Consider the following 26,620-nt stretch of genomic DNA (forward strand, 5'->3'; position numbering starts at 1 on the left):
CTGGTTAGAAAAAATCATCATCATCATTATCATCAATAGAGGGCAGTAGAAGGGAAGCTGCGACAATTCTGGACTTCAGTCTTCAGAAGGCCTGGCCACTTCCGCTTTTGAGCTCTTGGGAGCTCTGAGCTGCATATCAGAGGTCTAGCTACCTGCCAGCCAGGCCACTGAAAGATACTACATGAAGAAGGAGAGACTCAGCACTGCAGGCAGAGAGAGAAGCCCAGCCATCCCAGTCTCTGCGCCAACCTGCTGACCACATGAGTGACAACCTGCAGGCTGGCAGGAGAACAGCCCAGCTGAGCTCAGCTCAGATTGAAAACAGTTGGGGGTGCAGTTTTTTTTTGTTTTTGACACAGAGTCTCGCACTGTCGCCCAGGCCAGAGTGCAGTGGCGTGATCTCAGCTTGCTGTAAGCTCTGCCTCCTGGGTTCATGCCATTCTCCTGCCTCAGCCTCCTGAGTAGCTGGGACTACAGGCGCCCAGCTAATTTTTTGTACTTTTAGTAGAGGCAGGGTTTCACTGTGTTTACCAGGATGATCTCGATCTCCTGACTTCGTGATCCACCCGCCTGAGCCTCCCAAAGTGCTGGGATTACAGGCGTGAGCCACTGTGCCTGGCTGGGAGTTGGTTTTTTTTTTTTAAGACACTAAAGTTTTAGGGTAAGTTTGTCAGCAACATTTGACAACCAAAAACACTGGTTATTCATAGATACCTTTTTCCTAAGTAGAAGACAGTTACTCAGATGCAAAGAAAATATAGCAAACGTTTTCCCACCACAACTTTCTCAGTCAACAGCCTAACTATAATTGGTCATCGGCTGGGGGAAAAAAAAAAAGCCACACCTCTTAATTCATAAATATCCGTGATTCTTTTTCTATGACTCTTTAATGCCAATGCAAAGGTAGACCAGTCAACTTCTGACAGTCTCAGGCAGTGGCTTAACCAAAAATAGAAGCCATCAAAATGAATTATCCACTATTGGATGCATGATGGTAAATGAGATTGTTCTCACTTTTCTAGGACATTGTTACTTAATTTTCCCAAATCATTTCTTCTTATCCCCCACAATGAGGAAAAAAAAATTAAACTGGTTAAGGTTATAAAAAGAAAAAAAAAAAAGCCTATTACTAGAATTTGAATCCCCATAATCTGCAAAAGATAGCACACAATTTAACTGCTTCCTCAATCTAAAACAAAATTCTATAAAATGTTATCTACATTGTAGAGATGATTCTTCTTGTCTGAGGAAATGAGTAATTGGGAAGCAGGTATCGTTAAGTGAAAATACAGTGATCTTTAAATGGTTTCAAATTTTGCTTATCAAAAGGTAGTCAACCACAATGCAAGCTTTCCAAATCCAAATTCGGTCTTCACATAAACTTTCTTGCGAAAGTTTGATCTTTTTAGGGAGAGGGTGAAAGTCCACATCTATTTCTGTGCTGAAGTTTTGGCAGGTTTTCTCATCTGAAACTCTTCTGCTGTTGCATCAGGCCCACGTTTTCATGGACTGTCTTCTCTTTCATGGACTTTCATGCGCTGTCTTCTCTCGTTTCTCCACAGCGTGGCATTGGAGTACAAGGCGGAAGGGGGCTCTGATCTCCACTCGTCTGGTCCACTAAAGAATACTTAATATTTGTATATTCGTGCCCTTTCTTCTTGCTTTTCTGCTCTTCAATCCTGCGCTGTAGTGTTTCAGTATAATGCTGGACTGCCATATAGATAAATCGGTACTATGCTTCTGTCTGGACCATCCCTGACCTCTGAGACCGCACCATCTGGATGGTTTTGGGAACGTCAGTGTCGCAGTCAACACCTTTCTATCTGATGATGTCAATCAGAATATCAATCACAATGTATGTCCCTGTCCAGCCAATTCCAGCACTGCAGTACACCACGACCAGCCCTGCATCCATGATGCTCTCCCGCTTATGGTGCACCTCGTCCAGGAAGTCCAGCATGCTGCCGGGGTCAATGGGCACTCCGTGGTCTGCCCAGGTCCGAAAGTGGTATTGCCAGACCGTTCTCTCCATATTCCCCTGTCCAACCTTTGAAAGTTTAAGTTCTCTTAGCGTATATTCATGAGCGGCGCTTTCTTTGACATTCCTAACACGCATGATGCCATATTCTTTTAGAGCATACTCATCAGGCCAGTATTTGACACATTTACTCTTTCCTCTCTCCACTTCTTTCATTATCATGACAATCACTCAGGAGTTCTCTTGGAACACTGTCTGCCAAAAGTCGTTCACCATGTTTTGCAGGCAGCCTTGTGTGGCAATGTAACTCTTTGTGGGCTTTGAATTGTTACACTTGGTTTCAAATTCAGGCATGATGATATTTGCATTGATGTCATCTGAAACAGGCTCATTGGGATCACCATCGTGTAGGACAATCCTGGTATGATCAAAGGGCAGGATGTTTTTATATCTGTTTTTGTTTTTGTCTTCTTGCCTTTGACCCTCTTTCAGCTGTAGAGAAGTTTGCACTCCTGTTGTTGTAGTGTCTCAAATTCTTCTCAAAAGCCTTGTTTGTCTTTATCTGTGGTCTCAGCTAATTTGCTTAGTTCTCAAACTCTGCTTTCTATTTCGGCAGCACTTATACGAGTCGTGTTAAGGGGCTACAACATCTGTCAAGGAATCAAACCATTGTCCTCCACCAACGTTGTGTTTCAGTTCCTGACAGCAGATCATAACATGGGTCACTTTAGTCTTGCTGTTATTGCTCTCCCCTTTGTCATCACCGGTGCGCACAGAGAGAACAAAATCTCCAAGGTGGCTCTGGCTCTCTCATACAAGAAAACTACCATGTTTTCCTTTTTCAGTTAATAATTTCTCTGCTTCTTTCTCAGAGAGGTGTCCATGAAACCACCTTTCAGAGGTAGGATCTGCACAGTTCAGAGGATATTCAAGCTCAATAACATCTCCATTCTTCTATTTTAATTGCCTGTGATGTTCTATGAAATGCTGGACCAACTCAGCCAAAGTGGCAAATTTCTCCCCTCCATACAGGTCATGGAAATCACCAGTGTTCTGAATCTTTTTATTTACTTGTTTATTTATTTATTTATTTTTGAGATGGAGTCTCACTCTGTCGCCCGGGCTGGAGCGCAGTGACGCAATCTCAGCCCACTGTAAGCTCCGCCTCCTGGGTTCATGCTATTCTCCTGCCTCAGCCTCCTGAGTAGCTGGAACTACAGACGCCTGCCACCACGCCCAGATAATTTTTTGTATTTTTAGTACAGACGGGATTTCACCATGTTAGCTAGGATGGTCTTGATCTCCTGACCTTGTGATCTGCCCGCCTTGGCCTCCCAAAGTGCTGGGATTACAGGCATGAACCAACGCGCCTGACCCAGTGTTCTGAATCTTGATGTGGGTGACAGCTCCATTTCTTCTAACAGGAAGTGTGTAGTCTCCAGGGTTACTTTTACTAGCCCTTGCCAAAAAACTGCCATCAGCTCCTCTTGTCAACAGTAGGTTTTCTGCCTCCACCCCAGTGATATTTGAGTGAAATCATCTTTGCAATATCGTGTTCCTCCTGCCCTCCGGCTCTGTGATGGACCCACTCCTTGCTCAGGCTCCGCTGGGCTCGGTCACATCAGGCTGGCCCGAGGGAGACCCGCTCAGGACCAGACGTGGGACAGAGCCAGCCGGCTGTGCACAGACCTCACTCCAAGCCTGGGGATCCTGGAGACTGCAGCCGCCCCCCAGGGCTGACTCGCTCCTCCTCCCTGTAATTTTTTTTTCTCTGTCTTCTCATAAGGTTTTGCCAATTGGCAAGTTATTTAAACTTCTTCAGTCTTAGTTTTCTTACCTGTAAAACAGGAATAATACTATTGTTAGGAGGGTTAACTAAACACATAGTCATCCCTTGATTAATGTTAACTATTACTATTCATTTAGGAAAATAGGACTGGCAATACTATATAAAGTTAATGATGATGGGGAGAACAGGATAAAGAGGGAAAGAAATCAAGACAGAAACAATTGAGGTAAACTAAGGAATGAGGTAAACAATTTTGGATTCAAGGCCAAGGACGGTGGCTCACGCCTGTCATCTCAGCACTTAGGGAGGCTGAAGCAGTGCACATCGCTTGAGCTCACGAGTTCAAGACCAGCCTGGGCAACAGGGCTTAAACCCCGTCTCTACAAAAAATAGCCAGGCATGGTGGTGCACACCTGTAGTCCCAACTACTCGGGAGGCTGAGGTGGCAGGATAGCTTGAGTCCAAGAGGTGGAAGTTGTAGTGAGCCAAGATCACGCCACTGCACTCCAGCCTGGGCAGTAGAGTCATATGTTGTCTCAAAAAATATATAAATAAAATAAATTTTGGATTGAGGTAGTGTCAGTGGAATGGAGAGAAAAGGGTGAAATTAATGCAGGATATTTTTAAGGTGTTTATTATAGAAATGTAATGACATGGGATATAGGGAGTAAGCCAATGGGAAAGAGAGAAAACTTAAATGTTTTAAATTTGGGATACAGGAAAAAGTGTGATTGTTAATGGGAGGGCTTATGTGTAGAAATAGCTTCAGTTTTGGAGATGAACTTGATTAAAGTAGAACTATCTGGCAGGTGCTTTTAAATTCAACACTGGACCATAAGTGAGTGGTAAAAGCATATATTTGAGAGTCATCTGTATAGAAAAGGTTATCTTTGGCGGTGGATAAATATTTTGATGATCAAATGAGCTTAAATAGAGGGGAATTGAAGTCAAGGATATAGGCATATTTATGTAAGAGGAGGAGGAAGAAATTCAGTAAAATAGAGAAGGAGATGTTGGATCCCATTGGGCAAAGAAACAAGCAATTTTGGTATGATGGAAGTCCAGGAGAGAGTTCAACTATGAAACAATGGAAGGGAGAAGAAGGATAGGCTCAAAAGGATCAAATGTTTCAGAAAGTGGGGTAATAACTGAGGAAAGTCTTTTGTGTTTGGCAATGAGAAGATAACTCAGAACCTTTGAGAATTCAGTAGCAAACCTTGAGATTCACTAGCAAAATGGGAGCAAAAATCTTACCGCAGGGAGTAAATGCATGGGAAATATGGGCACCAGTCACAGTCAATATGTTTAAGGTTTGGGTAGTCATCATTAGGAGCTAAAAAGATTGAAACCGCCCAGCTCTTCTGAAGTTGGGAACATTATCAGTGAGTAACCCCTATCACCATTTTCATTCAACTTGTAGTGGAGGTTTTAGTCAGCACAATGACATGAGAAAAACAAAAGTATGCAGATTGGAAATAAATAAAATAAAGCTTATTATGTGCAATGATACAATTGCATACAAAGTAAACTATGAAAGACTCTGGTTCTTTTTCTGATTCCTCTGGTCATTTTGATTTTTTCCTCCTGTGTACCTGTTCTTCTTCATTCCTAGAATTTTGTCCCTTCTGTGCTTATCTAAGTCCTAATGTCCTAAATCCTTTTAAGGCCCAGCTAAGTGCCAGTTCTGTACTAGGCATCTTTTATTCCTTTTCATTTATATTTAATAAGTTAGTTTGAATGAGTATAGAGAATTACTTCAGCAATCAATAAATATCGTTGCCCCGAATATTCATGAAGAATTAAAGTTGAGGACTTACACTACTGTATGCAAAGACTTATTGTAAAGCTGAAATAGTTAAGAGAGTAAGAACTGACAGTAGACCATGGACCAAAATAAGAGAACTCAGAATCATAGACACATATAAATAGCAACTTGATTTATGACACTGCAAAGCAGTGAGGGACAGAATTTCATTATGTGGTACTGGGACAAATGGACATTTATATGGAGGAAAAACAGTTCTTGTCCTCTACCTTATACCACCTACAAATGTCAGTTGCATATGGGTTGTGGATCTAAATACAGAAATTAAAACAATAAAATTTCTGGAAGAAAATAGAATATCTTTATGACCTTAGAGTAGGCAAAGATTTCAAATAATAAAAACCATTAACCATAAAGGAGATAGGAAATCATTTGCTATGACTGATTTTTGCAGTAAGGTCTTTCTCACTAAGACTGAAATAAAAAGGAATGATTATTCACTTTGCCAGATTAGAGATGTGGAAAGCCTTGAAGGTGACTTCCGTTCCTCGTTTCCAGGGCACTCCAGAGAGGGGAGGAGTGTTACAGCAGCAGACAGCTGCAGCAGGAAGCGTTGCTTTGCTTTGCTTTTCTGTGTTTGTCGTAGCTATCTAAAATAATCTGCTTCTAACACTAAGGCTTGTCTTAAAAGCCAACTAGGGGAGTGTTCAACCTTGCTTGCTACCCTGGACCCTTGAGTGTAAGCTTGGGAGGAAGGCTTCCATAGGCTCCTGCTCTAGATAAATTTGGACCCAGTGTACTTCTCCAGAGCACTGGCAGGATGAAGCCCCACCTCCACCTTCTGCAGTTTGTAGGGTTTAGTAGGGTTCTCCTGGTGTCTTCTTGTTCTCCATCCTGATGGATCTTTTCCTTCCTTTACTGCAAAGTGAGAGCTGGTCTGTTCTTTCCTCTTATCTTATTCAGTTTTGCATATATTCTAATTTAGGAGAAAGCCTTGAAGGTGAATTCCGTTCCTAGTCTCCAAGGCAGATATAATTCCCCCCCGTTGTTTTGTTCTGTGTGTCAGTTCAATGTGAATTTAGGACTGAATTGGAGAGTTGTAAGTATTTTAACAAATGATGTTTGATTGTCTTCTTACCCTGGAAGTCTCCCTGTTGATACTTCATTGGTTATAGTTTCTGATATTCTTGATAGAAAAAATCTTGAAAGATGAAAGTAGGTTATTAATCTTATATAAAGGTAATTTTTATATTTCCTAGGACCATTTATGAAGTTGGAGTCAAAGTAGAAATTGGTCGCCAAAAAATTAGTCTAAATTATTTACTTTTAACAAACACAGGGGGTTATAAGGGAGTAGGTCTCTTTTAAATCCAAAAATCTCTGAAAAATAAATCCTCTATAGATAACCCTTTAGTTTAGAATTAGCTGTTTATACTGTCTAAAGCTAGAGATCTCGTCACTAACTAGGTCTCTACTGAGTGTGGCCTTCTTAGGGAGAAGGGACTATCTTTTGATTGTTGACACTGCTTTCCCTTCTACATCAGAAGTGCTGAATTAGTGAAAGAGATGTATGTGATAAGCAGTTACAGAAGGCTGAGGGATCAGCAGGCAAGCCAGTTATCACACTGGAGCCTGAACTTGCCCTTAGAATCAATCTCTGCAAACTCAGTGAGAAAATATGTGATCTATTTCCTATTCTTTTCCTTAATCCCATTTTAAAAATTAAATATTCTCTTAGAAGTCAAAAGAATGCCTCTTTTTAAATAAAATACTTTTATTTTCATAAGACTATGTAGCTTTTTACTTTAGTTTATGTCTGTTATCCTAAGTTTTTATTGATGAACTAAAATGTTTAAAGGTTTTACTCAAGTGAACATGAATACAGTGGATTAAATATAGTTCGACCTTCAACTGGGAAAATTGTGAATGAACTTTTCAGAGAGGCAAGGGAACATGGGGCTGTCCCTCTGAATGAAGCCACAAGAGCTTCAGGTGATGATAAATCTAAGGTCAGTGAAACTAAATACACTGTTTCTGTATTTTACCTCCTCTTTCATTTTTATATTATTTACAAACATTGTTTTTCTAATTGTATATTTGTTTTAAATATTTGTTTCATTTTTATAAAATTATTTCTATTAATGATTGAAAGTTGAGACAATTTCTTACATTTCTGAACAACGTTTTAATTTACCTTTTAATTACGAAATAATTAGTAGAGTCACAGGCATTTGCAAAAAGAATACAGGGAGGTTTCATGTACCTTTCACCTAGTTTCCCCCAACGGTTACATTTTACATGATTATAGTATAATATGAAAGCCAGGAATTTGGCATTTCTCTGTGTCTGTGTCCTTTTATCACATGTGTAATCACCCAACTGAAGCTCTCCTTCATAGCCTACCCATTTGCACTCACACCCCGTCTCTCCTACCATCCCTAACCTCTAGCCAATACCGGTCAATTGGGTTTTCATCTCTATAATTTTGTCATGTTAAGAATGTTACACTGGCCAGGTGTGGTGGCTCATGCCTGTAATCCTAGCATTTTGGGAGGCCGAGATGGGTAGATCACAGTTCAAGACCAGCGTGGCCAACATGGTGAAACTCCTGTGTCATACAAATGGAGTCATACAGTATGTGACCTTTTGGAATAGCTTTTTTCACTCAGCATAATGCCCTTGAAATCTATCAGAGTTATTGCTTGTATCACAACTTTGTTCCTTTTTCCTGAGTAGCATTTTATGCTCTAGATATACCACAGTTTAACCATTCATTTATTGAGGGATATTTTAGTTTCCAGCTTTTGACTGTTACAAATAAAGCTGCTGTGAGCAATTGGGTACAGGTTTTTTTACTTACATGTGGTTTTATTTCTCTGGGATAAATGCTCAGAAGTGCAATTGGTAGGTCATACATTAAGTGTATGTTTAGTTTAAGAAACAGCCAGACTATTTTCCAGAGTGGTTGTGCCATTTTGTATTCCCACATATATGAGAGAGCAAGCTTCGCTGCATCCTTTTCAGCATTTGGTGGTGTCACTATTTTTAATTTTAGCCATTTTGATGGGTGTGTGGTGGTAACACACTGTGGTTTTATTTGATTTCTCTAATAACTAATGATGTTAATTTGCATTTTCCTAATGGCTAGGGATGAACATCTCTTCATGTGCTTCCTTGCCATTATCTGTATTATTCTTTTCAAGGAAATATCTCTTCATTAATTTTTCCCATTCTCTGATTGGATTATTTTGTTATTGTCAAATTTTGAGAATTCTTTGTATATTTTAATGGATATGGGTTCTTTGTCAGTTAAATGGTGTGCAAATATTTTCTCTCAGAATGTCATTTGTATTTTTATCCTCTTAGGAGGGTTTTTCACTAAGCAAAGGAAATAAACTTGGATAAAGTCCAATTTATTCCTTTTTTTTTTTTCTTTTATGGATCATGCTTTTGCTGTATTGTCTAAGAACTTTTCACTTAACTGTAGGTCCCAAATATTTTCTCCCTTGTTATCTAGAAAAATGTTACAGCTTTACATTTAAAGCTATGATCTATTTGAATTTTTTATATAAGGTGTGAGATTGACACCAGAGTTTATTGTTTTGCTTATGGATATCCAGTTGCTCCAGCATCAGTTCTTGAAAGGCACTCCTTTCTCCATTGAATTGCTTTTGTACCTTTCTAAATTTCTTTTTTTTTTTTTCTTTTTTAGACAGAGTCTCGCTCTGTTGCCCAGGCTGGAGTGCGGTGGCGCGATCTCCGCTCACTGCAAGCTCCGCCTCCCGGGTTCACGCCATTTTCCTGCCTCAGCCTCTGGAGTAGCTGGGATTACAGGCGCCCGCCACCACGCCCGGCTAATTTTTTGTGTTTTTAGTAGAGATGGGGTTTCACCCTGTTAGCCAGGATGGTCACCATTTCCTGACCTCGGGATCCGCCCGCCTCCTCCTCACAAAGTGCTGGGATTACCGGCATGAGCTTTTATAATTGTTATCATCTGACACAATATTGATATACTAAAGACCAACAGTTATGTGTCTTTTGTGGTATAATTTCATACATTCTTGTAAGTAGCATTTCTCATCCTGGAATTTCTCCTTCAAAATCATTTGGGGAGGTTATCTAAACTATCTGATGGCTTCAGGTATTATGGTTCAATAGATTTGGGATATGCCTAGAAACGTGTCTTTTAAAAAAGCTTCTGTGATAATTTTGACATCCATTGTTGAGAACCACTGCTCTAATGAAACTTAAATTTTGGTTTTCATTTCATTATTCGTCAATGGTTTGAAATTATCTTTTAGTCAAGTCTTATGGCAGTTTTGGTTCTTGAAAGTTCCCCAATATGAGCCACTTCGGCTAATTAGAATTCATGTAGCTTTAAAATATATATCACATAATAACTTTTTGCTGAATAATCCTTTGTGAATTTTAACTCATTTGCTATGTATTTTAGTCATTTACAGGTGGAGGATACAGATTGGGTAATTCCTTTTGTAAGCGGTCTGAATATATCTATGGAGAAAATCAGCTGCAAGATGTAGGTACAATAATCAAAATGAAAAAGTATAAATAGTTGCTTCTAGTTACTAAAACTGTTGGTTTTAAAATTAAGAATTGATAATAAAAATATAATATTTTTGTTACTTTTTAAAACAGGGGTTAAAAGGACCAATGATGTGTGAGTTTCAGTCTGATTTTTATGTTTTGTATCACAATTATGCCTTGCACTTAGAGATATGTAACTATTTGTTGAAAGAATATGTGATTCATTGTCCAAATGAATTTGCAGCCAGGCGTGGTGACGTGCATCTGGAGTCCCAACTACTCCAGAGGCTCAGGTAGGAGGATCACTTGAGCCCAGAAGTTCAAGGCCAGCCCGGAAAACATAGCCAGACCCTATCTCTTTCAAAAATAAAGAAAAAAGAAAGTGTTTAAAAAAATGAACTTGGGCCAGGCACAGTGGCTCATGCCTATAATCCTAGCACTTTGGGAGACTGAGGGGAGCAGATTGCTTGAACCCAGGAGTTCAAGACCACCCTGGGCAACATAGTGAGACCTTGGCTCTTTAAAATAAAAAATCAATTAAAAAAAGAAAAATGAACAAATATATAATTATTATTATAAATGACATATTTTCATAATCTAAAATGAGGTGAGGTATAAATGTAGAACACCTAAAGTCATTCTTTGTTTCTGTGGCGTTTTGAAATTTTGGAGTTTTAATTTTATTGTAGACATTTACAGTTTCTTGGAAGGTCACTGGAAATTCTGTTCCCCTTGTCATGGATATTTAAGCTCTGTAGTAAAGAAGAGTATGGGTGCAGATGAAGGCAAATGGTGGGAATTGTGGGGTGCAGCTCTTCTCATTGCTTTCATTTTCTAGTGAACCATCCACCAATAGTACTTCAAGGCCAGGGTCCAGCTGTGGGACCTTTGGTATTTGCAACCATTGTCAATTTGTTAAACTGAATGCAAACTAGCTAAACAAATGCATGTGGTTTCATTAATGTCTTTCACTATGAATAATGGAAATGACTCCCTATTTTAAATTAAGTAAATACATTTTGCGATATCACATTTGGAACTTAAAATTGTTTGGGGGGAGATGTATTCTTATATATATATGTGAAAATATATATATATATATATATTTTTTTTTTTTCTATACCCAAAAGGTTCAGATTTTGCTTAAACTGTGGAGCAATGGTTTCAGTTTAGATGATGGAGAATTGAGACCTTACAATGAACCAACAAATGCTCAATTTCTGGAGTCTGTTAAGAGAGGGTAAGATGTATTATTTGTATTCTATTTGTTATGTAGAGTGGGACTTATTTTCTTAACAGACTACTAATTATTAGTGCACTACAGGTTTTCAAGAAGTAGTTCCTGGAATATATTAAATAAGTGGTTGCTGGAGGTATAGGTATTCTTAAGTTTTATAAAGGATATACTGCTATCTGTAAGTCACCGGTTCTTAACTTTGTGGGCCAGGGGCATTGGACATTGGCCCATTTTAAAATGTGATGAAACTATGAACCCAGCTCCAAGAAGAAACATCTTAATGTGATAATCAGTGAATTAATTAGTATGTAGCTACCCACCCACTAAGCCACTGTCCTGCTTACTGTTGACAGGGTGACTCTCATTGCATGTATGCCTGAAATTCAGCAACTTATGTTAGAAATCTTTTAATGTGGCATTACTGCTGGCAGAAGATTTCAAAAGGTTAGTTTGAAGTTACAATTTGTAAAAGTAAACTCAGATATTCAGTGCTCTGACCCATCCAAAGAATATTGTAACTTACCAACTCTTCTTGCTAAAGGATGAGGAATCAAGTGATTTTGCTATGATAATAAAAGCTTTTCTGTGTTATGATTAAACTAGCTGAAAGTGGGGTTTTTTCTAAGTAGATATACAACTAAAGACATAAAGTTGAGCATAAACTGGGAAATTAAGTCATAGGAAAGGATCAGAGTTATACTGTATATAACCGGAGTTATATATACAGGGTTATACTCCATAAAGGAATAGCACGTGGAGCATTTCCAAATGTTGAAATATGTCCAGGATGAGTGGCTGACATGGAGTGGAGGTTAAATTCACTGGAGTTGAAGTAGTAGAGGAACTCCAAAGGAAAGGTGTTTTAGAAGACTAATTAGCATGAATTTTGAATTTAAATTTTATACAGATACTGTCAGGATACCAAGCAAAGGCAACAAATGCCGTAAGAAGTATGCTGAAGTCATTGGAAAAGGTGGGAAACTGTCCTAGGAGGCACTATATGGGGGTGGCAAATACAGGATATAATGGTTTAAGTCAGTGCTGTGGACTTGGAAACCTGCAGAATCACTGGGAAGAGCTGCAAGCAACTAAGTGGGGGAAGTTTTCATTGGCTAAGTGAAGACCAACATAACTATAGAAATTGATACTAATTTCAAGATAGTGGAAACAACATATTGAGAATGAATGTGCTATTAAATAGATAAAAACTAATTTATTGTTAAATGAAAATAAACCATAAACTTTGTAGGCTAATGTTTAAACAAATGTGGTGTATTAAAAGAATTTTAAAATTTGAGCCACACCATATCTGCAAATATAAATTATGATCAAGAAGAGTTTTAGAAAAGACTCCTTAAAGAAAATGAGTAATGTCAGGTAGTGGTTCTCAGCTATGTAAGACCCATTGTCTCCTTTTTATAAGAAATATTTTGTAAAACCATCTACACTATCCTCAAAGAACTCATAGATAATATAATCTATGTACATGATTTTCCAAAAGAAATTAATATTCTACCTTAAATACATTGAAGAAATAATTTACTATAAAATGATACATGTTTTAATATATAAATGCCCTGATATGACCACACAGCACACATAAGAAACAGTTAGTTTGTACCTCTATGCAGTCTAGCACTTCCCATGTAAATGTGACAGGTATAAAAACAGAAAAATGAAGTATATGAGGTTGTCAGCTTAATTACTGCAAGTAGCTTGCGTTCAAGGACTCGGTAAAGGTCCAAACAAAAGTACGGTGTTCCCTCACTTTACATGGTTGTACATTCCTGAAGATTTCAAAGTATATTAATACAATAGCCTAAAAAATGTGTTTTGCTTGTATATGAGACAGACTTAGGTTTTAGGATCAGACAGTATTATCCACGTGACTCCCTGGAGGGCACATAATGATTCTTTGGAACCCAAGACGAGTCTTTCTCACATAAGACAGATCCCCTGTTGCAGTGCATCTGACATCCTCTACCTTGACACTGAATGACAGCAGTGCTCTCAGATCACCCCATGATGTTTAGATGGTTTAGATGTTTTGTCCTCCCCAAACCTCATGTTGAAATGTGACCTCCAATGTTGGGGGTGGGCCTGCGGGAGGTGTTTGGATCATGGGGTGGATCCCTCACAAATGGCTTGGTGCCATCCCCATGGTAATGAATGAGTTCTTGTTCTGGCAGTTCAAATGAGACCTGATTGTTTAAAAGAGCCTGGAACCTCCCTTTCTCTCTTGCTTCCACTCTTGCTGTGTCATACACCAGATCCTCCTTTGCCTTCTACCACAATTGTAAGTTCCCTGAGGCTTCACCAGCAGCAGAATCTGGTACCATGCTACTTATACAGCCTGTAGAACCATGAGCCAAAATAAACCTTTTTGCTTTATAAATTACCCAGCCTCAAGTATTCTTTCATAGCAGTGCAAACAGACTAATACAGAACATTGGTACCAAGGAGTAGGGCATTGCTCTAAAAATACCTGAAGATGTGGAAGCATCTTTGGAACTGGTTAATAGGCAGTAATTGGAAGAGTGTGGATGTCCTTGAAGACAGGAAGACAAAGGAAAATTTGGTACTTCTTAGAGACTTCTCAAGTGGTTGTGACTAAAGTACTGATAGAAATATGGATTGTGAAGGCCTGATGAGTTCTCAGATAGAAATGAGGAAGTTACTGGGAACTGGAGTAAAGGTCAGCCTTGTTACACCCTAGCAAAAGATTTGTCTGCATTGTTTCCATACCCTAAGGCTTTGTGGAAGGTTAAACTTTAGAGTGATGATCTAGGGTATCTGGTGGAAGAAATTTCTTTTTTTTCTTTTCTTTTTCTTTTTTTTTTTGAGACAAGTCATGCTCTGTCACCCAGGCTGGAGTGCAGTGGCGCGATCTCGGCTCACTGCAAGCTCCACCTCCCAGGTTCAAGCAATTCTACTGCCTCAGCCTCCCAAATAGCTGGAATTACAGGTGCTCGCCACCACACCTGGCTAATTTTTGTATTTAGTAGAGATGGGTTTCACCATCTTGGCCAGGCTGATCTTGAACTCCTGACCTTGTGATCCACCTGCCTTGGCCTCCCAAAGTGCTGGGATTACAGGCATGAGCCACCATGCCCAGCCCTGGTGGAAGAAATTTCTAAGCAGCAGAACATTCAAGAGGCTTTTTGGCAGCTTCTAACAACCTATGGTCAGACATAGGAGCAAATAAATGGCTTAAAGTTGAAACTCGTATTTAAAAGAGAAGCAGAGCCAGTTGAAGTTTGGAAAATTCCCTCCCTGGCTATGTAGTAGAGAAGGAAAAAGTGTTTTCAGGAGAAGAATACAAGCAGGCTGTGGAGCAACCACTTGATAGAGAGATTTGCATAAATAGAAGAGAGCCTAGCTTAGTGCTACTAACCAACATGATGGGAAGAAACCCTTGAAGGCATTTCAGAGACCTTTAAGGCAACCCCCTCATCCCCCATCACAGGCCCAGGGTCCTAGGAGAAAAGTAGTTTTTGGAGGCCAAACCCAGGGCACAGCTGCCCTGTGCAGCCTCTGGACACTGTTCCCGTTATCCCAGCTGCTGCAGCTCAGAAAGCCACAGGTATAGCTTGGGCCTCCACTCACTCTGAAGGGCACAAGCCACTACTGTAAGCCTTGGTGGCTTCCACATGGGGTTAAGCCTACAGGCACACAGAATGCACAAGTGAAAGAGGCATGGGAGGCTGCACCTAGATTTCAGAGGTCCATGCCAAAGGGAAATGTGAGGTTTTAGCCCCCAGACAGAGTCCCCACTGGCACACTGCCTAGTGGAACTGTTGGAAGGGAGGTGCCACTCTCCAGACCCAAGAATGGTGGAGCCACCAGCAGCCTGAGCCTGGAAACGCCACAGGTACTCGCCTCCAACCCATGAGAGAAGCCACAGGGCCAGAGCTGCCCAAAGCCTTGGAAACCCACCTCTTGCACCAATATGCCCTGTATGTGGGACATGGAGTCAAGGATTATTTTGGAGCTTTAAGATTTAATGTCTGCCTTGCCAGGTTTCAGACTTGTATGGGGCCTGTTGCCTCTTTCTTTTGGCAGATCTCTCTTTTGGAATGAGAATGTTTAGCCAATGCCTATACCACCATTCTATCTTAGTAGTAAATAGGTTATTTTTTATCTTACAGGATTGTACGTAGAAAGAACATGGCTTAAATCTCAGATGAGATTTTGGACTTTTGAGTTAATGCTGGAACGAGTTAAGACTTTGGGGGACTATTGAGAAGGGATGATTGTATTTTGTGATGTGAGAAGGACATGAAATTTGGGGGGCCAGTGGTGTAATTATATGGTTTGGATGTTTTGTCCCTTCCAAATCTCATGTTGAAGTGTGACCTCCACTCTTGAGGTGGGGCTGGTGGGAGATTTTGGGTCATGAAGGCAGATCCCTCATGAATGGCTTGCTGCCATCCCCATGGTAATGAGTTTTCACCCCGGTAGTTCACTCAAGAGCTGGTTAATAGCCGGGAACCTCCGTCTCTCTCTTGCTTCTGCTCTTGCCGTGTGATATGCTGGGTCCCCTTTTGCCTTCCACTGTGATTGTAAGTTTCTCGAGGTCTCACCAGAAGCAGATTCTGGTACCATGTTTCTTTTACAGCCTGCAGAACCATGAGCCAAAGTAAACCTCTTTGCTTTATAAATTACCCAGCCTCGGGTATTTCTTTATAGCAATGCAAATGGACTAATACACCCAACAAGCAAAAACACCCATATCAATTTTCAGAACTTTCTCCAAGGAGTTTATTAATAAATATCCACATTACCTTTTTATCTTCATAGGAATTTTCTGGTGCTGATTTACATATAAACTGCTGTCTTAAAATTTAACTTTCTGAATGCCAGAAGCTCTCCAAGATAATTGTGACTACCAAAGCATCCCTGTGTTGAGAACCAGTAAGGAGTAATATGAAGTGACTTTTAAAAAGATCTACAAGGACTAATCAGTCATCATGGAAATTTTTGTGTTATAATTTAAGCAGAAATTTCTGTTTTCCAGTATAGCTCATGAAATAATTACAGTAATCTCAACAGTGTAGTTTAATTCTTGAAAAACTTAATGATAACTTTTTTTCCCCCTTTTTAAAAGAGAGATTCCTCTGGAGCTTCAGCGCCTTGTTCATGGTGGCCAAGTGAATTTGGATATGGAGGATCATCAAGATCAAGAATACATAAAACCTAGATTGAGGTTCAAGGCTTTTAGTGGAGAAGGGCAAAAACTTGGAAGGTAAAAAATCCTAAAATGAGAAAAACACCTTTGTTGAACATGAATTTTTCTTTGAGAATAAGAAAAGCAAATGACCTATGAAGTAAAAGCAAAAATATGAACCATGCACATTAGATATATAAATCTGTTAATAGTATTATATTATTATACCATTATATCATTTTGATATTAATTGTGATATTAATACTATAATTAATATTAATACTTAGATTGCAGTTACCATGTTCCTGGTCCTCTAAGCCCTATACATGTGTTAATCTTTACAACAGCTCTTTGATGTAGATACTGTTATTACTTCATTTTGTAGATGCAGTAATTTGCCCAAGATTATTGAGCTAAGAAATGACTAGCCTGTGGGATTCAAACCCAGGCACTCTGACTTCAGAGTTTGTGCTTTTTACCACTATATTGTATGCCTCTTTCAGATCACCTGGTTTCAAAGGAGAGAATTGTAAAGGGTTGTTGATGAGATAAAATAATGGATACCTTACATCACAACTTAAGCATGCATGTCTGCCATCAGTAATGACCAAGCTCTTGTAGCAGGAGCAATGTGCTTAGCTTTGTGATTTTCAATAGTTTTTAAACAGCCAAACTCTTTTTTCAAGTCATGGAAGCCCAGTATGTAAAATCTGAGCTCCTCTGATTGTTGGTAAAGGAAGGCATTGTGTCTGAGACATTTCCGAAGAACCTTAGCACTAAAGAGCACAATTTAAAAACCAATGCACATGGCAGAATGTATGAGTGGTTTCCTTTATAATAGCCATGACTTAATGTAATCTTAGAAATTGTAAAATATGTTGGTAAAAGTTACCCTCTACTTGTCCACACATTATTGCAGGTGATGTGGAATTGCCGCATTGGTGATGTTTCCGGTGTATACTTTGGTACATCCTTTGCTTCTCTTCATGTGATTTCCTTCCCTTCCAAGCCCCCTTCAGTTGCCTGGTACACACTGGTTGTCTATTCTCCCCTCATATTTCAAGATGGGAAAGAATTCAGTATTGCTTCTTTATACTTTGCTATCTCTAGTCTCCCTTTCTGTATTCTCTTCTGATAGAGACTGGTGCTGGGGACATAGAGGAAATACAGGAATTTATGTTGACCTGTTTTTCTTAGGACACAAACTCTTCAATTTTCATTCACAAGTTTACTTGGAAATTTTCTCCCTCATCTTTCTTTCCTACCAACACATGTCAGGCTTCTCTTTCTTTTTTTTTTTTTTTTTTTTTTTTTGAGATGGGGTCTTGCTCTGTTGCCCAGACTGGAGTACAGTGGTGCAGTCATAGTTCACTGCAGACTTGACCTCCTGAGCTCAAGCAAGCTTCCTACCCCACTCTCCTGACTAGCTGGGACTATAGGCACTGCTGAGCCCAGCTAATTTTTTTTCATTTCTAGGTTTTGTAGAGACACGTGTCTTATAATTTGCCCAGGCTGGTCTTGAAGTCCTGGCCTCAAGCTGTTCTTCTGCTTTGGCCTGCCAAAGGGCCTGGGTTACAGGCTTCTGGCCAGGCTTCTCTCAAATTATATAATACTATGTTTTTACTCCTCTTGTTGTGATCAACATATATATATACACTTTTTAATTTTCTAGCACTTCCCATTTTTATTTGATATTTATTGAGATTATGATTTTTAATTAGAATGCAGATAAAATGCCTAGACATCTCTTTGCTATATACATATTCCTTCTCTGTTATTTAAATGTATGACCAAGAATTAATGTTAGACTGCACATCCTTGTTGGTAGACCTACAGTAAATCTAGACTTGGAATTGAAGAAGGTAGCATAAAGGGAAGGCAACTGAGAAGAGTCAGTGATTATTAAACTCATGAAAATAAGAATATTATCTGATGATAGTATCTCACAAAAGCCAGTCATTTTCCTTATAAAGCAAATAGAGAAAATAACAGAAAACAAAGGAGAAACTGATGGAAGAAAGTGACAGAGATCAGTGGTAATAATGCCATGTTAATTTACTAGCCATATTGATCAAGATTTTGATTATGGAAAACAGAATCTACTTGCCAGTAGTAATAGGTTTCTTACAGGATCTTGTGTAGTTTATAGAATATCTGGAAGAGACAAGCAAACCAAGCTTTCCTTAGCCAGGAGAAACAAACACCATAGAAGAGTGTTCCAGAGACAACACCTATGTCCCCCAGTCAGGTGCTCAGTGCCCATGGAACTAGGGACTAGATACTAGAACATTCCATCATAGAAGAAATAAATGCTTCTACCACCTTAGTTACCAGAAGAGCTACAGACTTTCGACTTTGCAGTGCTTACTTCCACCAAACAAGTATATGTTTGTTTGCTTGGTGGAAGGGTAGAATCATGAAATCCTAGCTGCCAGAGAGTCTGAGAGATGTAATCTTTAGAATTTTCAGCTTCTAATAGAAGGAGATAGCATGATGATGTGAGCCTGTGTGTACACAAACCCAAATGTCGAATAAGCAAATGTATTCTAAAGTGAAGAATTACATAGAACATTTTATATTAAAAATTTACATTAAGAAAGATATTAAAAGTTCAATAGTTAACCTTCATTTAGAAAGTAACTTTCTAAAATGGCTTGGTTCTCAAGAGTTCAAGACAATTATTTACCGAGCAGGAAATAAAAAGAAGCAAGTAAAACAGAAATGAAAATAATCTATTGTCTTCCATAGATGGCAGTCTGATTACACACAGAATGTTACATAGATGGAAACTAGATCTTTTTATGTGATATACAATTATGGTGGAAACCAAAATGCTGTAAAAATATTACGTAGTACCCTCACATAATAGAAGAAGGCAAACCATAGGTGTAAAACTGCAAATTTGCAATGGTAGAACAAACTGTGTTATTGAATAAAAATTAGCTTGGTGAGCTAGAGTAGTGCCTAACAAGTAAAAGACCTACAAAATCAAGGAGTCATTTTTAATAGGGAGGACTAGCAAGTAGGCATTCTTGGTAGGCTTTTGAGCTGGCATGTATAATGATAAAAATCATGATTTAAAGCTGATCTTTCTGCACAACAGTCACTGCCTGTTTGTCCTACTGTTCTCTTCAAAAGATTTGGCTTAACACTCTCACTCACCTGAGATTTGTCTTCATCTGGGGCCCTAGACCCTGAGGGCTCTCTTCTCTAAAACTTCAAAGCCTTTCCATATCCCAGCTCTTCAACAGCTGTGGCCTGACTGAAGCCTGACTGGGTGGTCAGCCCGTGCGGCTCAGTACTTCTGGGGACGGTCTCAGCTGTGCTGAGCAGGCAGTGCTGTACCTCGCCAGTCTCACAGATCTGAGCTGCTTTCCTAAACCCCCTCCTTGACCCCTGCCGCTCACTCTCTGCAAATCTCTTTGCTTCCAGCTTCATTGAGAAAATAGAACCTGACAGGAATTCACATTCTTATTGTGTTCCCCTCCAGCCTTCAAGCTTATTAATGATCATTTCCATTCTCCTCTCCCACCATAAGTTTAAAGAAGAGGGTGTTTCTCCTCCTGTCTCAGGGAATTACAACCTGCATCCTTTCCTGCCATTTGCCTGGAAACCTTGTTGTACCAATTAATTTCTCTTTTCTTTCTTAAAAAATTTTCTTTTTAATGTAAAAGTTTTACTATGGCTTGATCAATTGAATGATACAGAGAAAGTTTTAAATAGCAAACAGATGTGATTTTGACAGCTAAATATTAGAATTAACATAACTCGCCTGGGCACAGTGGCTCACACCCGTAATCCTAGCATTTTGGGATGCCGAGGCGGGCAGATGACTTGAGATCAGGAATTCAAGACCAGCCTGGCCAACATGGCAAAACCCTATCTCTACTAAAAATACAAAAAAAGAAAAAGAAAAAAAAAAGCCACATGTGGTGACAGGCACCTGTAATCACTCCCAGCTACTTGGGAGGCTGAGACAGGAGAATCACTTGGAGCTCAGGAGGCAGAGGTTGCAGTGAGCTGAGATCACACAACTGCACTCCAGCCTGGGCAACCTAGCAACACTGCATCTCAGAAAAATAAAAATAAAGTAAAATAAATTAACATTACTTTTTAGGCTGATCTTTTAATACCATACTACCAGCTTGTCCAGCTATCTATCTGTGTGGTTCTGAACATGTCTTTTAGTCTCTCTGTGACTCAGTTTCTCTTGGATGAAATGATATGGTTGGCCTAAATTATGTTGAAAGTCCATCCATTCCAGTTCTCAAATGTTATTATTCCATATACAATAGTTTCATTGTGACACACACATTTTCTTACCTAGCTTCCCCATCCTGTATTTTCCGTTTTGAGAAAAAGCACACCTGGTCAGCATCTGCCTTAAACAGAAAGCAGTAGATTACAAAAACAACAGGGAGGCAACCTGATGTGTGGAAAGAGCCCAAGATAAACCTCAACTCTCTCCCTTACCAATAGGAATATTGGGGGTAACTTTTTTTTCCCCCAGAGTTGTTAGGATAATTATAATGCTAATAGCCAACTTTTAGTAGTGCCAACTATATAAAAGCACCATTTGAAGTGCTTATGTGTCCTCATTAACTTCATCTGTACGACACTGCTGCTGTTGTCTGTCAGGCACAATAAGGGTAAGTGACTTGCCTGGTGTCACAGAATAAGTGCAGAGTTGGGACTGAACCCAGGTAATCCAACTCCGGGAACCATGCTGTTAACACTGCTTTCCAGGCTGATGTACATGAAATAATGTATGTGGCAGATGTGGTAATGGTGGTAGTGACGATGATAATGTGTATACCTGGTTATCAGTAAGGCAGAGGTAAAGAGGTCCTTTGCATTCAGTATCTCGTGTCTTTTCTCTTGTATTTTCATACCCCTCGTGTAAGGAACACTGGACTGTTGGCCCTCAATTCCAAATTAAAAAGAAATTCCTTAATATCTGATCATTTATTGTAAGTCATAATTTTAACCTTTTGTATATTTTTATGTATCCTCAAATCAGTTCTAAAATTAGCATCAGGAAATAGCTAAAGAAAGTGTCAGCAGTTAGTACCAGATAATTTTACCACTTTACTGTGTACTCTTGAAAGAGAAACTTTTTGAATGGGAGTAAGAGTCATGATGATTTAGATTGGACTAAAGCCCAAATGCTCATAGAACTTTCATACTAGTAATAATTAGATACATGTGTGTCTTTCTTCCAGAAGAAAATAATTTATAGGAAACCATCTAAATCTCAGTGTTCAAGAGAAAAAACTTGAAGGTTATCAAAAATCCCTTAAGATGACTGAGAAAATTGGGCTAAATTTCTTTTAATTATTTAACCAAAAGAGCACTCCTCTATTTTTGACATTCACTTTTGGTATATACTGGCTGATCATCCTGCTCATGTTAGAAGGGCTAAGACAGCAATGCTAGGGTCACTAGTAACCAAGTTCAAATGGTAAGATGTTCTGTCAAGCTTCATTACGAATTTATTGTCATGTAATAACATTTTATTCCTCACTAGTACTTAGAAGTTATTTCTGTTTTGCAAAGCAGTGCTTGAATCAGATGTTTTTAAGTAATATTAGCCAAGTTTAAATTAAGTGAATTTAGTGCTGATAGTATGTACACAATAGCTGGCACCTGTTGAAACACTGTGTTCTAGGCACAATATTAAGGACTTACTGGTATAATATACCTTCATAACATAGTATTATTCCCTCATTTTATAAATGATAGAACTGGATTCAAAATGATTGATGTACTTACTCAACTTCACACAATTGACGTAGCTGGGATGTGAAACCATGTCTGTCTGGTCTTAGTCATTCTTTGACACTAACTCAGAGTTGCTTATGTTTCTAAATAAAACTGGTTTGCTAAATGTGATGAAATTGCAAACAGTTAAATGAGGAAAGGATACAAAGTTAGGCTTTTAAGAGAGATTAGGTAAACCAAATAGGAATCATAGGATCCAAAATAACTTTAACATAATGAAAGAGGTTGAAAGAAGTATAGGAGACTCAAATGAAGCCACGTTCTAAGTGTTTATCTGCTTTCTTCAGTTTGTCATATTTTACATACTCAGATTTGTGTTCTAATTCTTTGATTCTTCTTTTTCAGTCTTACACCTGAAATAGTCAGTACACCTTCCTCTCCAGAAGAGGAAGATAAATCAATACTTAATGCAGTTGTTCTTATTGATGATTCAGTGCCAACAACAAAAATTCAAATCAGGTTAGCAGATGGGAGTCGTTTAATACAAAGATTCAATAGTACACACAGGTAAGCTTCTTTACCACCAGTGTCCTGTTTGCTGTTCTATACACTGGGTTGCTTATCTTAGTAAACTGTATGTGACATGAGTAATGAAGAATATGATATTCTTTAGGTTTACTTTTGAAGTAACTTTTTGACAGAAGAAACATTCTTAAAAGGACAATAGCTGTGTATAAGAAGTGAAATATATGGTATTTAAACAGTCTCTATAAACTATCCAAATACTAATGTGATATCAGATATCATACAAAAATAAATTAAGAGCTACAGTTTTACGTTGTTACTAAAACTATATGAAGTAGAGTCAGATTTAATTTAACATAGTAAAACCTTTGGGGACTTTATTCATTTAAAAATTTGTGATAATTTTGATTGGGATTTTCTGTATAGCAAATACATAATATAAATGTATATTGTAAATCAAGTTTAATTGTACTATTTTCAAGAACTTCAGATAGTTTTAAATTTTTCTTTAATATTGATTTGTACATCAACATTTGATTTGTCCATTGAAGTAAGACCCTAAGAGGTATATTTATGATTTCGGTTGAATTACTGTGTTTATGTGAGAGTAATTTTTTAAAATTATTCCTACGACAACACATTTCATAGTTTTAAACTCACCTTGCCACAGGCCAATCATAGTTACCTTTTTCAGGTCCTATGCTGCTAACATATTTTATACTCTGAAAAAAGTAGGACCTGTACTTTTTTTTTTTTGGAGGCAGAGTCTTACTCTGTCTCCCCGGAGTGCAGTGGTGGGATCTCAGTCCACTACAAACTCCGCCTTCCAGATTCAAGCAATTCTCATACCTCAACCTCCTGAGTAGCTGGGATTACAGGCAGCCACCACCATGCCCAGCTAATTTTTTATAGTTTTAGTAGAGACGGGGTTTTCACCATGTTAGCCAGGCTAGTCTCAAACTCCTGGTCTCAAGTGATCCACCCACCTCGTCCTCCCAAAGTGCTGGAATTACAGGTGTGAGCCATCGTGCCCAGCTGGACCTGCACTTTTAAAATAACATTAGTACACTTACTTTATGCATAACTTACCTGAAGATTGTTTCCATTTTACAGGAAAAGTAAATGTTAAGTACACACTAAAGTTACTTTACATTTTAACTGAAGCCTAAGATAAATCCTTCAATTGAAATACTATACATTAAAGAAAATTACAACACCTTTATATGAAGATTAAAATTTTGTGATTTTTATTATGATTCAGTTTTAAGTTTACATGAAAATATGGTTTTTTATATTACAAATTTTTTTTATCTCATTTCTTCAGGATCCTGGATGTCCGGAACTTTATTGTACAGTCTCGTCCTGAATTTGCGACTCTTGACTTTATTCTTGTGACTTCATTTCCGAATAAAGAGCTAACAGATGAAAGCCTGACACTGCTAGAAGCAGATATTCTTAACACTGTGTTACTCCAGCAACTAAAATAATATTGTTCCTGTCCATGCAGTAGCATGTGGGAATAGATGATGTGCCATATTAATAAGAACAATACTTCCAGCACTAAAAACAACCAAATTATTTTTATTATTTTTACAGATAGATTTTGGTTTTATTGTTATTCTGTCTTCCAACCTGAATATAGACAAATTTGGATTAGGAATAGACCTTGAGATAAGTATGTTTGAGTTTTTAGTTGAAAGACTGGCTTTATGTTGATAGTTTTTGGATTTCTAGGCAAATCAGTTTGTTACATGCTTAGTGTTAATGTAACATTTGTTTGCAGAAAAGAATGAACAAAACCCCTTTTTGATAAATGCGTTTGGTAAAATTTGCACTAAAGTTTCTTGATGCAGCATTGACCAACAGCCATTAAGAAATCTTTTGATCAAATAACGTTGAAAATTTGTCTGTAATATATATTGAAACGTGTCTATTTTGATTTTGAAATTGTTTGATCATACAATAATTATTTCTCCTATTAAGATTTTACACATCCTTTTTACTTACTGATTTAGATATATTACTAGTATCAGAAACTACAGTTTTGCCTTGTATTTTACAGAATTATGACTGTTGCGAACTTAAACAGAAACACATAAAACGTCAGCAATTCTTTTTTTTGTTTTGTTTTTTGAGATGGAGTTTTGCTCTCGTTGCCCAGGCTGGAGTGCAATGGCATGATCTCCGCTCACCACAACCTCCACCTCCCAGGTTTAAAAGACTCTCCTGCCTCAGCCTCCCAAGTAGCTGGGATTACAGGCATGCGCCACCACGCCTGGCTAATTTTTATAGTTTTAGTAGAGACGGGATTTCTCCATGCTGGCCAGGCTGGTCTCAAACTCCCGACCGCAGGTAATACACACATCTCAGCCTCCCAAAGTGCTGGGATTACAGGCATGAGCCACCACGCCCAGCCTAAATGTCAGCAGTTCTTAAGAAGATATGGTAAACAGCAACAACATTTTAAAATCAAGTAATTACAGTTCCTCCCAGAGCTTGCCTTGATCACATTCATTTGTTCATTCAACACATTTTTCTAGGAAACTCACTATATACACTAAACACTATTCTTATGTGCTCAACCTAGAATGTCTTCTCCAGAACAAGACTAGTGTAGAAATATAGGAATGTAAGTTCTGTCGTATAGACTAGATCTAAAGAATTCCCAGCATAAATGTTTACATTTCTGCTGAAGCCAGAAGCTTCTCCTTCTTCCCAGACACCATTTCATCCTTAGTTATCACTCCTGGTTAGTTTTTCCATTGCCACCATAACAAGTTACAAAATGTGGCTTAAAATAGCACAAATTTATTATCTTAACAATTCTATAGGTTAGGAGTCCAAATGGGTTTCGCGGTGCTAAGATTAATTTGTTGGCAGGGTTGCATTCCTTTAGGAGGCTCTATAGGAGAATCATTTCCTTGTTCCACCTTCTAGAGGACATCCGCATTCCTTGGCTTGTGGCCTCCTTCCATCTTAAAAACCAGCACTGTTTCATCTCTATGACCCTTCTGTTATCACATCTGTCTGACACCAGCCTGGAGAGGTTCTCTGCAGGACTAATGATTAAATTAGGCCCACTGGATAATCTAGGCTTATCTCCTCATCTTGAAATCCATAGTAACCTTAATTACATCTGCAAAATCTCTTTTACCATCTAAGGTTACATATAGGTTTGGAGATTAGGACATTAACATTTTACGTAGAACATTCTTCTTGCCTACTACAGTTCGCCCCCACCCCCAGCTCCACCCCTGTGTTAAAGATTCAGATTCATGGCCGGGCGCGGTGGCTCAAGCCTGTAATCCCAGCACTTTGGGAGGCCGAGATGGGCGGATCACGAGGTCAGGAGATCGAGACCATCCTGGCTAACCAGGTGAAACCCCGTCTCTACTAAAAAATACAAAAAAAAACTAGCCGGGCCAGGTGGCGGGAGCCTGTAGTCCCAGCTACTTGGGAGGCTGAGGCAGGAGAACGGAGTAAACCCGGGAGGCGGAGCTTGCAGTGAGCTGAGATCCGGCCACTGCACTCCAGCCTGGGCGACAGAGCGAGACTCCGTCTCAAAAAAAAAAAAAAAAAAAAAAAAAAGATTCAGATTCATCACAAATAAATTTACCTCACTCATAGGTGCTCAAAAGTCACAAACCATTATTACAGTATCAACTCTAAATCCAAAATCTTAGATCTGAGTCTCACCAACTCAAAAGTCTCAAATCTCACGTTAAAGCCATCTAAATTAAGTTTGAGAGGATCGGGGTGTGATTTCTGGGGCATAATTCCTCTCCATCTGTGCACTTGTGAACCTAGAAAACAAGTTATCTGCTCCCAAGTATGCTGGCATGACAGGCATACAGTAACAGTTATACACATTCCTGTTCAAAAAGCAGAAATTT

At 38.8% G+C, this 26,620-nt stretch overlaps 1 protein-coding gene and 1 pseudogene across 3 annotated transcripts in view; one reads left to right on the forward strand and one right to left on the reverse strand.

The window, feature by feature from the left end:
• Positions 1 to 26,004, forward strand: part of UBXN2B (UBX domain protein 2B) — a 38,376-nt gene extending 12,372 nt beyond the window's left edge. The window contains exons 3-8 of one of the 3 annotated variants that reach the window (XM_025395308.1): positions 7,391 to 7,541; positions 9,986 to 10,069; positions 11,208 to 11,317; positions 16,422 to 16,559; positions 22,608 to 22,769; positions 24,052 to 26,004. In XM_025395308.1, the coding sequence (XP_025251093.1) occupies positions 7,391 to 7,541; positions 9,986 to 10,069; positions 11,208 to 11,317; positions 16,422 to 16,559; positions 22,608 to 22,769; positions 24,052 to 24,214 (808 nt within the window). In that variant the 3' untranslated portion in view covers positions 24,215 to 26,004. Of the gene's footprint in view, positions 1 to 7,390; positions 7,542 to 9,985; positions 10,070 to 11,207; positions 11,318 to 11,667; positions 11,917 to 16,421; positions 16,560 to 22,607; positions 22,770 to 24,051 lie in introns of those variants that run through there. The other 2 variants (XM_025395309.1, XM_025395311.1) reach the window with 2 other exon arrangements.
• LOC112629774 lies at positions 1,532 to 5,091 on the reverse strand (annotated as a pseudogene).
• Positions 26,005 to 26,620: the final 616 nt, after the last annotated feature.

The sequence above is a fragment of the Theropithecus gelada genome, chromosome 8, assembly GCF_003255815.1.
Source record: "Theropithecus gelada isolate Dixy chromosome 8, Tgel_1.0, whole genome shotgun sequence".
Taxonomy (NCBI): domain Eukaryota; kingdom Metazoa; phylum Chordata; class Mammalia; order Primates; family Cercopithecidae; genus Theropithecus; species Theropithecus gelada.